The 17,051-nt window shown below is 37.4% G+C and overlaps 2 protein-coding genes across 3 annotated transcripts; one reads left to right on the top strand and one right to left on the bottom strand.

Moving 5' to 3' along the window:
- LOC112758810 (peptidyl-prolyl cis-trans isomerase FKBP42) lies at positions 1–3,713 on the top strand. 2 transcript variants are annotated; one of them, XM_025807583.3, is made up of 8 exons: positions 1–303; positions 438–485; positions 603–734; positions 1,130–1,219; positions 1,644–1,828; positions 1,898–2,020; positions 2,155–2,307; positions 2,963–3,713. In XM_025807583.3, exons 2-8 carry the CDS (start codon positions 449–451, stop codon positions 3,305–3,307), a joined length of 1,065 nt encoding a protein of 354 aa, XP_025663368.1. In that variant the 5' UTR covers positions 1–303; positions 438–448; the 3' UTR covers positions 3,308–3,713. The 2 variants fall into 2 exon arrangements, with proteins under 2 accessions (XP_025663368.1, XP_025663366.1); XM_025807581.2 differs by having other exon boundaries at positions 109–303; positions 558–734.
- Positions 3,714–7,680: 3,967 nt separating this feature from the next.
- Positions 7,681–8,181, bottom strand: LOC112756924 (probable disease resistance protein At1g52660). Its single transcript, XM_025805529.1, has one exon. It carries the CDS (start codon positions 8,179–8,181, stop codon positions 7,681–7,683), a length of 501 nt encoding a protein of 166 aa, XP_025661314.1.
- Positions 8,182–17,051: the final 8,870 nt, after the last annotated feature.

The following is a 17,051-nucleotide window of genomic DNA, read 5'->3' as shown; positions in this document are numbered from 1 at the left end:
GAGTCTTTTAGAACATGAGTGAATTTTACTAATTGATTAATTTTATTGCCAAAAATTTTTTTTAAACTAGAGGGTAATCGACCTATGCTTAGAGAGGTAGAGTGATGTATGGGTAATCGGTCTATGCTTAACCTATGCCAAAGGTCATAGGATAGCAAAACCCTAAAAAAAATTGAAGTTTAGAATCTCCTTCATCTCTGGCAGTGTACCCTTCTTGGTAATTTCGTAAGTATCTACTATTTGGAGTCTTCTTCGACTCGTGCTACTCCCACTAAATCATCAACGAAACCCGATCCAATCAACGTAAGTGGATCAAATCCTTTCTAGTTCCTGAATTTTTCTCTCTTCTGTTGTTTGGTTCTCAAGAAAATCAATTAAATTTTCACACAGTCTGATCTGTTTCCTTTTCATTTCTCCAATTTTTTTATGCAACAAAGGATTTCGCAGCATGGAAGAAGTTCAAGCAGCTCAACCTCAATCACTCGGTAATTCTGGTTTTGCTCTGTTTTTGTTTTAGGGAAAAAAAAATAATTTAATGGATGCATTTGCAAATCAAGAAGATGAAAATGGAGTGATTGCTGAAAGCTCTGCATTTGTTAAAGGGGAAGTTCCAGCAGAATATAGCGTCCCGCCGAAAGTTGATTCTGAAGTTAAAGTCCTTCACGAGAAGGTCACTAAGCAAGTAATTAAGGAAGGCCATGGCCAGAAACCTTCCAAATATTCAACTTGCTTTAGTAAGTATAATGTCCTAATCATGGTTACATTGCAATTAGGATTGAATTCCTGTGTTCTATACACGTTACCTTATAATAAGAGTGCGCTTACAGTTGAAGAATGTTGTTATGTAATTGTGGTTGTGTAAAATTATCTGAACTTATACTTGTGCTACTTACTGCCTTTGATTTCAAATTCAAGTTCAATCTATCATAAAAAATTAGCGTGGCCACGGGCTAAGATAGGATCTTGAAATAGAGCATGTGTTGAGATTATGCAATATCTGCTCTTCACGTGATCGAAGTTAATAGAACACGGGAATGCTTTGAGCCTTATGAGCATTTTTCTTGCATATCCTTTTGCTATTCTTGTAAGGTCAAAATGACGATTTTAAACAAAATATTGTTTGTTGTAGTTCATTACAGGGGTTGGTCTGAAAGCACCCTGCACAAGTTTGAAGACACGTGGCAAGAACAGCGACCAATTGAGATGGTATTAGGAAAAGGTACATAGATGGATGTTTGAACTATTCGATTTATTTTGTCTTTTGGTTGGTACAATCTATGGATTCCTGTCATAATTATTCTAAAACATCTTTGAATTTTCTGATTGAACGTTGTGTCCAAGTATTGTCTGGTGATGTTCTTTTCTATAGTTGTATTAGGCTTAGACACCTATTCATGAATTTTATCAAATGATTGAATAAATTATAAAAATGACAAATTTTGTCTCATATTTAAGCCTCCCACTCCCGTATCATTAATTCCTTGTTTATGCATCATTATCTTTCTAGAACTTTGATATCCAAGCACAAGTTGTCCAATATCTTAGTAAACATGAATGCAAAACAAAGTCAAGAAAGTAAAAATGTTGTGGCCATCGTTCTATTGGACTTGTTATCGGATTCCGATGTATTTGTTCTGCAACAGAAAAGAAAGAAATGACTGGCTTGGCCATTGGTGTGGCAAACATGAAAGATGGTGAGCGTGCATTGCTACGTGTGGGTTGGGAATTAGGATATGGCGAGGAAGGAAGTTTTTCTTTCCCCAATGTTCCTCCCAGGGCAGATTTAGTTTATGAAGTTGAGCTTATTGGCTTTGATGAAACGAAAGAAGTAAGTTGCTATTACTTACTTTATATGGTCGTGGATTTGGTAAGATACTTATAGAATCTGATTCCATAGGGAAAAGCTCGCAGCGATATGACTGTGGAGGAAAGGATTGGTGCAGCAGATCGTAGAAAGATGGATGGAAATGTTTTGTTTCAGCAAGAAAAACTAGAGGAGGCTATGCAACAGTATGAAATGGTTACACACTCATGTTGCTAATGCTCTTCTACATTGCTAACTAGTATTTATTGCTTTTAGCTCATTAAAACTTTATTTTTCTCTTCATTTCGGTTTTGGGTTTCACAAAGTTTTACTATCTTGGTTCTTCTTAGGCCATAGCATATATGGGAGATGACTTCATGTTTCAGCTGTTTGGGAAATATAGGGATATGGCTTTGGCTGTAAAGAACCCATGCCATCTTAACATGGCAGCTTGTCTGATTAAGCTGAACCGTTATGAAGAAGCTATAGGACAATGTACAATTGTAAGTAGATTTTATCCAATCAATTCAGCAGAGCTTGATTTTTCTTTGTGAGATATGTTTAATCTTATTTTGTATTGTGATATTCTGATAATCACTATTATAACTCTGGATATAAAAATTGATAGTTACGACTTCTGCAAGTTCCTTTAACTTAGTTTTTGGTTGTTAATGGAATATAACTACGGAAGTAGAATGATTCTGTAAATATTGCTGTCTATAATATCATAGCGAAAAATGGAACCAGTTGTGTTCTCTCTGACACGAGAGTTACAGTATCATATCGTAAGGGTTTGTTTAATCTTAGCGGAGGGAAACTTCAAACTCAGTTTCCATTATTGCATAATCACACAGTTCAGTCATTCATATACAGAACTTGTGGATATCATCGCCACTAGCTTGTTTTGTCATATTTTGTTATTTTAAGTAAACCTACATAGTTTTCAATAATTCTCTCTTCCTCTCCACGTAGAGAGTTGTTTTACTTCTGGTTCATATGTTCTGCCAAATGATGTTTTATTTTCTCCAAAAAGCAAATTAAGTTATGAAAAACCTTGTTTCTTTTTAATTAAAACAGAAATTAGTTTAAAATTTTACAATAATAGGTACATGAGATTCATTGCTCCCTTGATGTTTGACTGGATGATGGAACTTGAAGGTACTGACTGAGGATGAAAACAATGTCAAGGCTCTATTTAGGAGAGGCAAGTCTAGGGCAGCACTTGGGCAAATAGATCCTGCCAAGGAAGATTTTCAAAAGGCACGCAAGTATGCCCCTGAAGACAAAGCGATTGCAAGAGAATTAAGGTTGCTTGCTGAACACGACAAAGTTGTTTATCAAAAGCAGAAAGAACTATACAAAGGAATCTTTGGACCAAGGCCAGATCCAAGATCTAGTAATAAGCGAAGTGGTAACTTGCTGATTCTCATTTGGCAGTGGTTGCTTTCACTATTTTATGGCCTTGTTAATCTCTTCAAGCGTAAAAGCCCCAAATCTGACTAATTGAATTGAGATGTTTTGATGACTTAACCATTTCTAAGGGCCATGCCTTATGCCTTCGAGGGACTAGTCTTTTTTTTCCTCTGGTGGTTGTTCTCTGTTGGTGATAGTATCATGTGTAAAAAAATTGTGGTGCTTTCACTCTTCTCTATAGAGGAGTCATGTTTTACAACACTACCAACATGTGTTAATGTTACTTTTTTGTTTTGTTGGTTTATTTAATATTGGGAATAGTAAGGGAAAATGAAATTCGCTAGTGTGACTGAAATCAGATACTTGTGTTGCGTGTGTCCCTTTGAATTTATAGGCTTGTGTCGTTAATCCTAGAGTGGAATATAGCTGTCATCATAGATTGTGCCAACATGTTATTCATTCAATACTCTATAATATGATGATGGTTATGGATTCATGGTCATGTTTAAGAAAACCTTTTTTTTATTCACCAGCATATACTAAGTTTAAAGTTGTAGTCTCTTGCTATTATAATATATTAATATATTTCAAAAAAGATCTTGTAAGTGAGAAGATTTGTAAAATAATAAAAAAGGACTAATCACTTTTAAATTTATAATTTTTATTACGCATGAATTTTACTACCTTAATTTAAAGGTGATTAGACTAATCACTTTTCCAAAGCATGCAGTGACAATAGTTGTTGGTCAATGCCTACTAATTCATCAAGATCAAAGGGTAATTTCTTCCGTGCATCACAAGAAACTACTTGAAAAGAGCATGGAGAGCCATAACTCATGAATCCATCATATATCCCTTTTAAATTTGGCATGAACTCCAACCTAAATTTCCTTAATCTAGGCAAGTGAATTTTGGAGAATGAATGTCATTACTGTTACTTCTCCTTCCAATCTCATCAAATCCTCCATCTTATTGCAGTGGCCGTCTCTAATTTCTTCAAGATTTGACAGTTGAAGCAAAAGTTTCTCTAAGAATAGGCTCTTTAAATTTGGACAAAATTCTACATTTATGATCTTTAATCTCATAAATGCAGATGAAGTCACTTCCCTACATATGATCTGCAACTTGATCAAATATCTCAGCACCAAAGTCTCCAGCATAGATAAATCGATTTGCTCAGTGTCAACAATTCTTTCTACACTGTAACAGAAAACTACTGTGCATTTCTTGAGCTTGTCTACATGCAAAAGGCAAGTAGTTAACTCTGATATCATAGCAGTCAATAAATCTCAACTCGGTAGTATTTGCTGGGATTGAAATTTCCTTTGGCAATGGATATGCCAAGAAATGCCACACTTGGTTTCTCCGAAACTTCTTGGATTTCTCCTAGTCTAACATTGAACTTGAACTTCTCTAGCTGAGCAGTGACCAAAGCAAGCATGCAGATTATAGAGAACACAGTGCCAGAAATCTACTTCAAGAGATGATAATCTCGAGGAGGATATGATTTCACCGATGCTGATTTCAGAAACGCTCAGTATCAATGATTTTTGAAAGCCGAGAGCATTAGATGCTAATAACTCCTCTAGAAGGGTTAGTGCTGAGAGAAAATCAGATGGCAAGATGTTAATCATGGTATTGGAAATATATAGCCTTCTCAGGTTGCATAGCTGTTTTATCCGATGTGGAAGTTGTTTTACGTTTCGGCAACCCGAAATGTCGAGAACCATCAACTAAGTGAGTTTTGCCACAGAAGGGATCAATTTCAAATTCCAGCAATTGCTCAATAAAAAGGCACATAGATTCTCTAAGTTAGAAACCGAACCCGGCAGCACCCTAAAAGATCACATGAAATTATATATAAGATAGACAAGTAAATCTCTTATTAATTTAGAGATATTCATTTAATTTCAATTAAAAATGAAGGAGATTCTTCATTCGAGGGGAGTAGACTACTCAAAAATTTTATACTTCTTTTTTTGCGATAAATAAAAAAAGGAGTTCATCAACAATGAAAAGTTGTTGGGTTTTTCTTTAGTGATAACTTGAATAAAGAGTAAAAGTTTTTAGATTATTTGATCCCAGTGTAAGATGCTGGTGTTTTTGTGGAAAACTGAATTTTCCAAAACACCCAAAACTCACCGGCAAGTGTACCGGGTCGCATCAAGTAGTAAAACTCACTTAGAGTGAGGTCGATCCCACAGGGATTGATGGATCAAGCAACTTTAGTGGGTGATTAGTTTAGTCAAGCTAACATTGAGTGAATTGTGTGAATTTGTAGCCAACAGAATGTAAATAACAGGAAATTTAAAGTGCAGAAAGTAAATGTGCAGAAACTTAAAGAACAAGAAAAGTAAATTGCAAGAATCTTAAATGACAAGAAATGTAAATTGCATAAAAAGTAAAGGGGCTGGGGTGCTGGAAGCAATGTAAACAGAGAAGCAAAATTTCAATGAATAAGAATTTAGAGCAATTGCAGGAAATGTAAATTGGAAGCAATGCAACAGAAAGTAAAAATGCTTGGAAAATTTTAAAAACAGAAAAGCAATGCTTAATTTGCAGCAATTTAAAGGTGGTTCAAGATCTCAGGAGTGAAAGAGACTAGATAACAAGTCTAGATCTCAAATCCTTCCTTGATCCAACAAGAACAATTGCAAAAGAAATAAAGAAAAGTAAATTGCAGAAAGAGTAGAAGAAGAAGCTGCAGATGGAGAATGAAAACAGAATTCCTTCCAATCTCAATCCAAAATTTCAAGACAGAAAAGAAAAATAAGAGAGAAAGCAAAATGAAAACTAAAAAGTGCCAAACTCCCTATTGGAGCTAGCCTCCTTTCAAATCAAGCTCCCCTTTTGAAAATGAGAGTGATGCCTTTATATAGGCTTTTCACAAAATAAAATGAAATTGAAATGAAAAACAAATTAAATGAAAATCCTAATTCTAGCTTGTTCTTGTGCCTTTGAGTGATGATGTGGGCTTTGCTTGCTTTGGATTTGAAGAGAGATGGGTTTGGTTGGCCTCAATTCAATTTGGTGAAGAATTGAATTTAATTGGAATTTTGGTTGAATTTTGGCCCATGGTCCACCTCCCAGGGGAAAGCTCGGCTCTTGGCAAGAGCTTTGGCCAAGAGCTTTGGTTCCCTTCCTTGCCAAAGTGTGCGCACGTTCCTTCCTTGTGACAAGAGAACAAAGCTCTTTGCAAGAGCTTAAAAGCTCTTGCTCAAGAGCTTTACTTGTCCTTGAGGTCCATGGTTCAAGTCTTGGGTGAAGCATTTGCTGGCCATTTTCCTTGGCACAAGAGTAGCGCCTAGTGTCTTCCCTTGGTATCCCTCTTCGAATCCTGGTGGAAGCACTTTGATTCATTTTTGCTTGTTTTTAGCCCTTAAAGATGCCTTTCACTCGTGCCTCAATTCTATGCCAAATATGGATTGCCATACATCGTTGGAAAGCTCTGAATGTCAGCTTTCCAACGCAACTGGAAGCACATCAATCGGACTTTTGTAGCTCAAGTTATAGCCCTTTGAAGGAGGCATGGTCATGCTGTGAGCGCCCAAGTTTAACTTAGCGAAAATTTTTGCCTCCAAGCTCATTTTCCTTGAGGCAAGCCCGAAAAAGCTCTTTGGCAAGAGCTTCAAAGCTCTTTGCCAAGAGCTTGGCTCTTGGTTCCTTCTTCATGTGTTCTTGATAAAGCTCTTGGCAAGAGCTTTTAAGCTCTTGGTAAGAGCTTTGTGTTCTTGCTCCTTGTTTTGAGCCACGCTTTTCTTCCTTTGGGCCACACTTCTCTTCCTTGATTTGGTCATGGGCCATGCTTTTAAAAGCGTGGCCTAAGCCTCCAAAGTGTGATCCAACTTCAAAGTGTGCCCCAAAGCTCTTTTCTTCTTTTTAGCTTATTTTGTGCTCTTTTTGCTTCTTTTTCTTCTTATTTCCTACAAAGTTTATTAAATCAAAAGATCAAAGAAATATACCATTTAAGCACCAAAGAATGCAATATTTAAGCACTAATCATAAATTTCTTGTATGAAAAAGCATAGAAAAACATGACATGTTGACATGTCATCATAAGAGAAATCAAGAACTTTTAGACTTTGCATGAAATCAAAGAAGTCATAAGGTATATTTTGAGAGAAAGAGTTGTATTGCAATAACAGGGAAGTAACAGCTGGACATGATGGAGGATCGCCAAGAAAGATATTATCCCAACAAGCATGCATATTTTAGTTTATTCAATATGATTTTTCCCTTCTGTTTGCTTGTTGAAATGCTATCCAAAGCACCTAATGAACCTTCCCACACCCAATACTCAATCAATTCATTTGCATCAACATGATTACCTTCAGTATAGAGAGCACAATATAGAAAACAAGACCTACTTGTGTCATCCTTCAATTTTGTGAAGCTGAATTTCAAACGAGAAAAAACAGATTCTTCCATTTGTTCTATGTTGAGAGCTGAAGCTTTTAACCCCATCAATGAAATCTGCCATTCTGAAATATATCAGTTGCATTTCTCAAGGCACGCCCCACGGTAACAATACCAAGAGGCAATCCCATGCATTCTTTTGCCACATCTTTTGCAATCAGTTTGATGTCCGGAGAGGCCAATGCTTCACCCTTTACTTTGATATCTCTATCTGTTGTTTCCATGCCTCGGCAAACGCTTACCCTTCGAGTAGTTATTATCAATTTGCAACCGTTCTCCACAGTTGGAATTGGTATTCCAACTCTTTCAAGAGAGGATGGCTCCCATAGATCATCCTGAATCAAGGCAAACTTCTTCCTTCTTTGGAAAGCTTCAAACAGTGTGGCAGCGCTTGAAGTCTCATCCTGAAATCCTGAAAGTTCTATATCAAACTTCCCTGCAATAACCTTTTGTAACTCCTCAGTTTTCATGTCCTTTGAGGAACTAACCCAAATAACACTGTCAAATAGTCTATTTTCCCTCAATAGTCCATTGTTAATTTCAGGCATGATAATTTTTTTTCCCCACTCCGCCCATCCCATGAACACCAATAATTCTCACTCTATCATCCAATATGCAGTTCAAAATCTTGTTCAAGCTTTTCTTTTTTGTTGGAAGAGTTTGCCCTTTTCGAGGTGAAGTTTCAGCCAATGAATCATCTGCAAATCGACCTTTCTCTAGAAGTTCTCTCACCTCCTCCATTTTTTTCTCAATAAGTTTTCTGTTATGGTTATTAATAAAAAAGGGGAGGTGCATGAAGGGAGTCACAAATTGCAACACTGAGTTAGTTACAAATACAGGACACGTGGCAATTGATCAATATGAGAGTGAACCAGGCGTAGTGCCAGATAGAAGGTTATTAGCAGGAAGTTGCAACGATATGCTTTTTAGGTATGTTGTGGTAAATTCTCTTTCCCCGTATCTGATGACAAATTCTCTTAACCTTTTATTCTTTTATTCTTCTATTCTTCTTCTTGCTATCCCCTTCCTGCTTATTAAACCTCTTCCTCCCTTTCCAGGTTTCTTGATAGATGCTCGTTGTAGCTGAAGCTGAACTTATTCCTTAATTCCTTTATGACTTCAATTGTTATTATCACATCATTTAGTACTTGTCAATTTACTATTTCATTGAACTTGTTGCTATTTCTTCATACATAATAGAATAAAATTTTCCTTTATAAGTAAATTTCTATTGCAACATCCTTCCATTGGTGCTTTCATTGACAATGTCTGTCGCGGACAACATGAGAATGACAGGCATGGAGGCGGATATTAAAAAACTTTACCAAATGATTGAATTGGTAGCGGAAGAACATAGAGCAGAGAGGACTAGAGCCTCCGAGACTATGAATCTCAAATTTGATGCGCTTTAATCTTCTTTTACGCAACTGCTCCACAATTCGCACCGCTCCAACTCTCCTTGTGAGTTCTCACATGGTGCGAGCTCAACCAGGGACCTGCCGTTTCGCGCGGGATTGCAACCCCGAAGGGTGAATGTCGATCTGTCGAAATTTGATGGGAGTGATGCCTTGGGTTGGATTTTTTCATGGATCAATGTTTCGATTTCTTCCGAGTTCCAATGAAGAACAGGTGGGTTTAGCAGCGATTCAAATGTCGGGATCGGCCATTCCATAATTTCAATTATCACAGTGAGCGGCACAACTCCGTTCATGGACTCAACTCGAGGGAGATTGAGCTCAAGTTCGGACCCTCATTGTTCGAGTCTCCCAGGTAATTGCTCTTCAAGCTTCAACAACATGGAACGGTGAGTGAGTATTATTCCGAATTTGTTGCTTTAGCTAATCGTACTCAGATTGAACCACCTAGTGCCCTTAGGGACTGCTTTATAAGTGGATTAAGGCAGGATATTCAAAGAGAAGTGAAAGCTCAGCGTCCTCCAAGTTTGATGCGTGCTGTGACTTTGGCAAGACTGTATGAAGATAAATTTACCCTCGAACCATGTCACACTACAGGGCTGGCTACCCATAGCCCTTAGTTTGCTAACCAAGCTGTCGCCGCTACTCTAAAACCTAACACACGCCAATCCTTTCCTCCACTCCTTCCTACACCACCACAATAGCCCCTACCAAACACTACCAGAAATTCCACTCGAAAACTTACTCCGACTGAAGTCCAAAGTAAAAGGGAGAAAGGGTTATGCTACTGGTATGATGAGAAATTCTCAGCAAGTCATCGTTGTACCAATCGGCACTTCATGTCATTACAGCTTGAATTGGGGGATGAGACAGTGTCCGGGGGGGCCAACGGATGCATCTATGGGTGAGACCACGAACTTGCAGGTGTTGGATCATCATATCATTGAGCATCATTTATCCTATAACGCCATGCATGGTATTGAAGGCCCAACCATGATTCGAATTAAAGCCTTTATCAATGGCTTAGAGGTTCAGGCCTTACTTGATGGGGGTAGTTTTGATAGTTTTATTTAGCCCCGCATTGCTAAGTTTTTAAACTTACTGGTGGAGCCTACACTAGAGTTCAAAGTGATGGTTGGTGATTTTGATGTTCTGTCAGTGGAACGTCGGATTGGGGCTTTAGAGGTTGATCAAGTAGGTTGCATCGTTACGATCCCTAATGTTTTTGTTTTGCATGTGGTGGAAGGCGACTTGGTCATTGGCACTACATTGCTTAAGTTCTTGGAGCCCATATAATAGATTATGATGCAACTTTTTTGCGATTTATGCACATTGGTCAACTCACCACTGTGTAGGGAATTAAACACCAGACTGCAGGTTGTGCTAAGTTCCATCACATTAAATGATTGTTCAACACTGATGCTATAGCTAAAATGTTTACTTTGGAATTGAAGGAAATCGTAGAGAAAAATCAATCACCCTTACAGCTACCAGTTTCTATGGACCCTAAGTTAATGCAATTATTGACTAAGTATGCTGCTGTCTTTGCTAAACCTTCGGGCTTACCACCACAGCGGGCTCATGACCACTGCATTCCCTTGGTTAAGGACGCAGAACCGGTGAAGGCGAGACCATATCGGTATCCTCATAGTCAGAAAATCTAAATTGAATTGATGGTACAGGAAATGATTGATGAGGGAATTATTCAACCTAGCAAGAGCCATTTTGCATCTCGAATCTTGCTAGTGCGAAAGAAAGACGGGGCGTGGAGATTTTGCACTGATTACTGTGCTTTAAACAATATTACGATCAAAGACAGTTTTCCGATTCCAACTGTGGATGAATTGTTAGATGAGCTGTTTGATGCTCATGTCTTTTCTAAGTTGGATCTTCGCTCTGGCTATCACCAAATCTTGGTTAAGCCTAATGACTATTTCAGAACTACTTTTTGGACTCATCAAGGTCTTTATGAGTGGCTTATGATGCCATTCGATTTTAACAAATGCACCAGCCACGTTCTAAAGCCTCATGAATGACGTGTTTCACCCATATCTCAGAAAATTTGTGTTAGTATTTTTTGATGACATTTTAGTCTATAACGCATCTTGGGAGCTACACTTTCGACACTTGGAAACTGTTCTTCAAGTTTTACAGCAGGAGCAATTGTGCGCAAAGTTCTCTAAATATTTGTTTGGTACTCATGAAGTTGATTATTTGGGTCATACAATTTTCGGGGGTGGGGTTCACATGGAGGCTGATAAAGTCCAGGCAGTCCTCAGCTGGAGCAGCCACAAAACCTTAAGCAACTACGAGGGTTCTTAGGGCTTACTGGGTATTACCGCCACTTCATTAAAGGGTATGCTACTCTTGCAGCTCTGTTGATTGATCTTCTAAAAAAGGATGCTTTTAATTGGAGTGCTCAAGCTGATTTGGCTTTTGAAAATCTCAAGAGAGCTATCTCTTCCAAACCAGTATTGGCTTTGGCAAATTTTGAGCTACTCTTTGAAGTTGAAACTGATGCTTCCGGGTCCGGCATGGGTGCGGTGTTGACACAGAACAAACACCCCATTGCTTTCTTTTCTAAGAAATTATTATCCACAATGCATAATCAGTCATCTTACACGCGGAAATTCTATGGCATCACCGAGGCCATTGCAAAATTTCTCCATTATCTATTGGGGAAGAAATTCATCATTCGCACAGATCAGTAGAGTCTTAAGGCACTATTCGAACAGAATCTGTACACTCCTGAGCAACATAAGTGGCTGCACAAGCTGCTAGGATATGATTTCAGGATCCACTACAAGCCCGGAGTGGATAAATTTCTTGCTGATGCCCTTTCTAGATCATGTTTTGTTGCTTGGTCATCACAAAAGTCCGATTGGCTGCACCATCTAAAAATTTAAATTGCTCAGGATGCTAGCCTCAATGCCATTGTGCAGCAATGCAAAGAGGGTTCCTCGAATGATGCAAACTATGCTTTGAGAAATGGAATTCTCTTGTGACGAGACCGGGTGTTAATTCCCCAAACCAGCAGCTTAATCAATTCAATTCTAAATGAATATCATGATAGAGCTGTGGGAGGGCAGTCTGGCCAAATTTGTGCGACCTCTTATTGGCCTCACATGCAACGTCAAATACGTAGCTATGTGTTATTGTGTACTACTTGTCACTTGTCAGTAGGCGAAGGCTGAGACGAAGCTTCCCGCGGGGTTGTTGCAGCCTCTTCCCATACCTATGAGAGTTTGGAAGAACATTTGTATGGATTTTATTGTTGTTTTACCTCCCTCTGCTGGTTTTTCGATGATTATGGTGGTTGTAGACCGTTTAACCAAATTTGCTCATTTTATTCCACTCAAGCAGGATTTTAGTCGCAAAAGGGTTGCTGAGGCTTTCATAAAAAATGTGGTTAAACTGCATGGGTTTTCCTATTCTATTGTTTCAGATAGGGATAAGGTCATTGTCAGTTGATTTTGGCAGCAACTTTTTGTAACACCCTAATTACCCTTAGCCTTACCTCTAGCCATAAAGCAAAGGTTAATCAGAGGTTACGACAGTCCTAAGGCTTATACATATATAAGGGAATAATATATTGTAGAAGCCTGATGAAGGATTAAGCTCAAAGACAGAAGTACAAAAGCGTGAAACGTTCACACGAAGCTAACGCATAAGATACAAGGCATATGTATAAGAGAATAAAACATATATAAATATAAGAATATAATAATCATAGAGAACTAGCCGTTGCTTACGGAGTTTAAGCCGACTAGTTACAAATAGAAAGATACAGAGTTTTAGAATTTAAAACAGCTTATACAACATATCTCTCAAATAAGCCTCTAAGGCCATAAAGATAAATATACAAAAGGTGAGAGAATACTATGATGAAAGTAAATCAGAAATAAACAAGGAACGAACCATACTCCGCTCTGTCACCATATCCGCAATCTCACCGAAGTAGATTATGAACTGCGTCTGAAAAATAACAACAAAGTATGGAATGTGGATAATTATCCGATCCATGTGCAGCCCTAACAAACCTTATATCAAATCGAATGGTTTTCAATAATCTTTATTTCTAAACTAAATTCAACAAATTTTGGAAATTGAGGCAAAAGTTATGATCAAACAAAATTCACCAAAAATCCATTTTTAACCAAAAGTTCACAAATGCCAACTTTTTCCATTTTCACAATTCAAACCAACCAAAACCAAATAAAACCATTCCAAACTCCATTTTTCATCAACATCTAACCTTTACATCATATCACACCATTCGTACCATCTATTCCATCACACTTCCTCATTCTCAATCTCAACATGAATTATATATAACACTAAAATCAACCTTTCACCAACACTTTCATCAATCATAAATCTATCAATATCAATCATCATAACAAATATCATCTCATCTTAATCTATATATTCCACACCTAAAATTACTCAACCATTACACCATATATTACTACCAATCTATAATTTAGCAATACATAACATCATCAATTCCATATACCAAATTCTACTTGTAAACTCAAATCTCAACAATTTACATCATAAACTATCATCCCACCATACTCTATCAACATCAATAAACCCCATCTATCATTAACAATCCTCAAAAATCATCACTATCCAATTCCCACATCATATATCAACATCATCAATAATCATCAACAATACCAACAACTCTCAACTACCATAACAAATATCAACCTTTAATATCTCAATTTATCAACTCCTTAAACACTCATCTCCAATTACCAACAACATAATATTCATCATTACTCATCAACCACATCAACAACCATCCACAATTAACATTAAATAACATATAATTATTCATACATCAACCATATCCAATCCTATCTTAAGGTTAACTAGCCTAAGTTTCCAGAAACATTACATATTACATAAAGAAAACTGAAACCATACCTTGGCCGATTCTCAATATGCTCAAACACCAAACTTGATTCCAATCAAGCTTCCACCAAGCTCTAAACCATCAAAGCCAAATCAAAAGCCACCATCAACTCCAAAAATAAGCTTCATACATACAACATAACCATACATCAATAACTAAAGCTCATACTATACCAAACCACAAGGATAAAGAGATTGCTTACCTTATCCAATGAGATTAGGGGTAAAATCCATCAATTATCCGCTACTAGAGATCACCTAAACAAGCAAAACCACAAAATCTACTCAAAACCATAACCTCAAAAATGGAGAAATCTAGGACACGAAACTGGGGCTTGAGCTTCAAGTTCTTACCAAGTTTGCTTCAATAGAAATGTAGAGCTCGACGAGAGCTTCACGTGGCTGCAAACGGCTCGTCAATCGAAACTCCGGATCAAAAGTTATAGCTCCCAGAAGTTGGAGGTGAATAGTGTCACCCCCTTCCTTCTCCCTTCTCTCTTCTCACTGTCCCTCTCTCTTTCTTTTCTGAAAAATGAGCTCAAAGCTCATTTAATGAGCTTATATATGTTGGACCTTGGACCCGGTTTGGGTCCAGTCTAATCCGTTAGCGTTTTAAGCCCGTTTGGTCCACTTTGGGCCAAAACCTTTAAGATTAGTGCCCGATTTTCAATTCTAAATTATTTTCATCCTTTCAAAATAATAAATCAATTTTTTCAGAATATTATTTTTCTCAAAACATAGTACCGGACAAGCTTAAACCGGTTCGACCGGTTCGGCTGTCGGTTCTCGGTCTTTCGCAGAAAATAAATTTTCTAACTCAGAAAAATTCACTGAAACCAAATTTCACCTTTATATTTTCAAATTAAAAAATTCTAAATTTTGAATCCATCTCGGGCACTTAAAATTATAATTTTATCAAAATGATTTTACGTGAAAAATTTCAGTTCTTACATTCTCCCCTCCTAATAAAAATTTCACCCTCAAAAATTCGAATTACACTATATATTCTCCTCAAAGCGTTCTACCGTGTCAATGTCCCCTCTCGCCTTTCGCTGCGTCACTCTGATTATCGTCACCAAGCACCCGAAATTTTTTCCTTAAGACAAAAACCGATTTTTGTAACATGTTTCTAAAACCTTCAAAACAAGATCAAGATCAAACCTTTTTCAACGGACTCAAAAATCATTTATTCTTAAATCAATTACTTTGAACCACAATTTTCTTAAATTCATTTAAAATCCTTAAATCATAATTTCAAGTTGAATTCCTTTTTAATAAGATAAAATATTAAACCAAAATCACAAATCAAGAAAATCTTAAAACTCACCTTTTCTGTAAACCATATTATCTAAACCAAGAGTTTTGATTAAGTTTCAAAAGCAAAACATTTAAACCAAAAGTTTCAAACTAATTTTCAAAATCGTTTTAAGCTTTAAAACCTTTTTAACAAGAATCTAAGCCATACCGTGAAGAAATTGAAAATCTTAACTAAAAACTGCAAAAAAAACAATCGGCACTTCTGTTGCCACCAGTGCCGAACCGCACCCATCAACTGCTATACTGCAAACTCCACGAACTGGTTTCCCAGAACATGTTGAGCTTATAACGCATAGGCTAGGTTATCCATCCTCACTACCTCTCCGTTAACGTAATTGGCCTCGTTCAGGAGTTGCCATTCGGGTTTTCCTTCCACACCAAAAAATTGATATCAAGGTGATTAATCTTAATATCTCAAGCTCAATGCTTTAATTACCCCCAAAGGCACTCACAAACAAGTATGCTATGCATATCAAGCAGATAACCTAAATAGCATGAAAGAAAAATGACCCAGAGTGTGCAACAAAGCATAATCGGTCTATCCCTCAGGCTCACGATGGCGAACCGCTCTGATGCCACTAAATATAACACCCTAAGCATACCTCTAGCCGTAAAGCAAAGGTTAATCAGAGGTTACGACAGTCCTAAGGCTTATACATATTTATATATATAAGGGAATAAAATATTGTAGAAGCCCGATGAAGGATTAAGCTCAAAGACAAAATTACAAAAGCGTAAAATGTTCACATGAAGCTAACACATAAGATACAAGGCAAATGTATAAGAGAATAAAACATATATAAATATAAGAATATAATAATCATAGAGAACTAGCCGCAGCTTGCGGAGTTTAAGCCGACTAGTTACAAATAGAAAGATACAGAGTTTTAGAATTTAAAACAGCTTATACAACCTATCTCTCAAATAAGCCTCAAAGGCCATAAAGATAAATATACAAAAGGTGAGAGAATACTATGACGAAAGTAAATCAGAAATAAACAAGGAACGAATCATACTCCGCTCTGTCACCATATCCGTAATCTCACCGAAGTAGATTATGACCTGCGTCTGAAAAACAATAACAAAGTATGGAATGAGAACCGGGGGTTCTTAGTATGGTAACAGTGCCCAATGATGTAAGATGTAAGGTTCCGGGATGCCGAAGGCAATCCTAGAACTTCATATCACATACGGATATTCAAGCTTAGAACAAAATATAATTAACGTAAACCTTAAAAAATAAACAGGGTTTTCTAAACTTAAAGGATTCTAACTAATACTAATCACACCGCTGTATCTCACAGCCTTCGCCAACCTAACCTCCGTGCGATCCCATCACCACCACCTACCTAATCTCCTCAGCACCAGACAAATACAAGATAAATGCAAGCAAGTAAAACACATAGAGTATTCATTTATAGCAAGTAATTCAAGATGCAAGTAGGCATGTTATATAATTAGGCAAACTCAAGTAAACAAAGCAAGCAAGCATGTAGAAGATGCACATGATGAATGTCTACCCTATTGGCTGTGATATCACATGTCGGTTACCGCCAAACCCAACAGAAAATCCGGTCGACAACTCCTGGATTAGCCTCTCTATTGCGCATAAGGAGGAAAATTCCGAGGGATGAGTGCCCTACCACCTTCTCGTTTCAGAGAGAAACATTCCGAGGGAGAGTGCCCTACCACCTTCCTCTGGATGTCGCATAATTCCGCGGGTTAGTGCCCTACCACCTTGCAATAAGAGAGAAGTCGCATTT

The sequence above is a fragment of the Arachis hypogaea genome, chromosome 16, assembly GCF_003086295.3.
Source record: "Arachis hypogaea cultivar Tifrunner chromosome 16, arahy.Tifrunner.gnm2.J5K5, whole genome shotgun sequence".
Classification (NCBI taxonomy): domain Eukaryota; kingdom Viridiplantae; phylum Streptophyta; class Magnoliopsida; order Fabales; family Fabaceae; genus Arachis; species Arachis hypogaea.
Note: the sequence above shows the minus strand (reverse complement) of the source record. Positions and strands in the feature narration are given on the sequence as shown.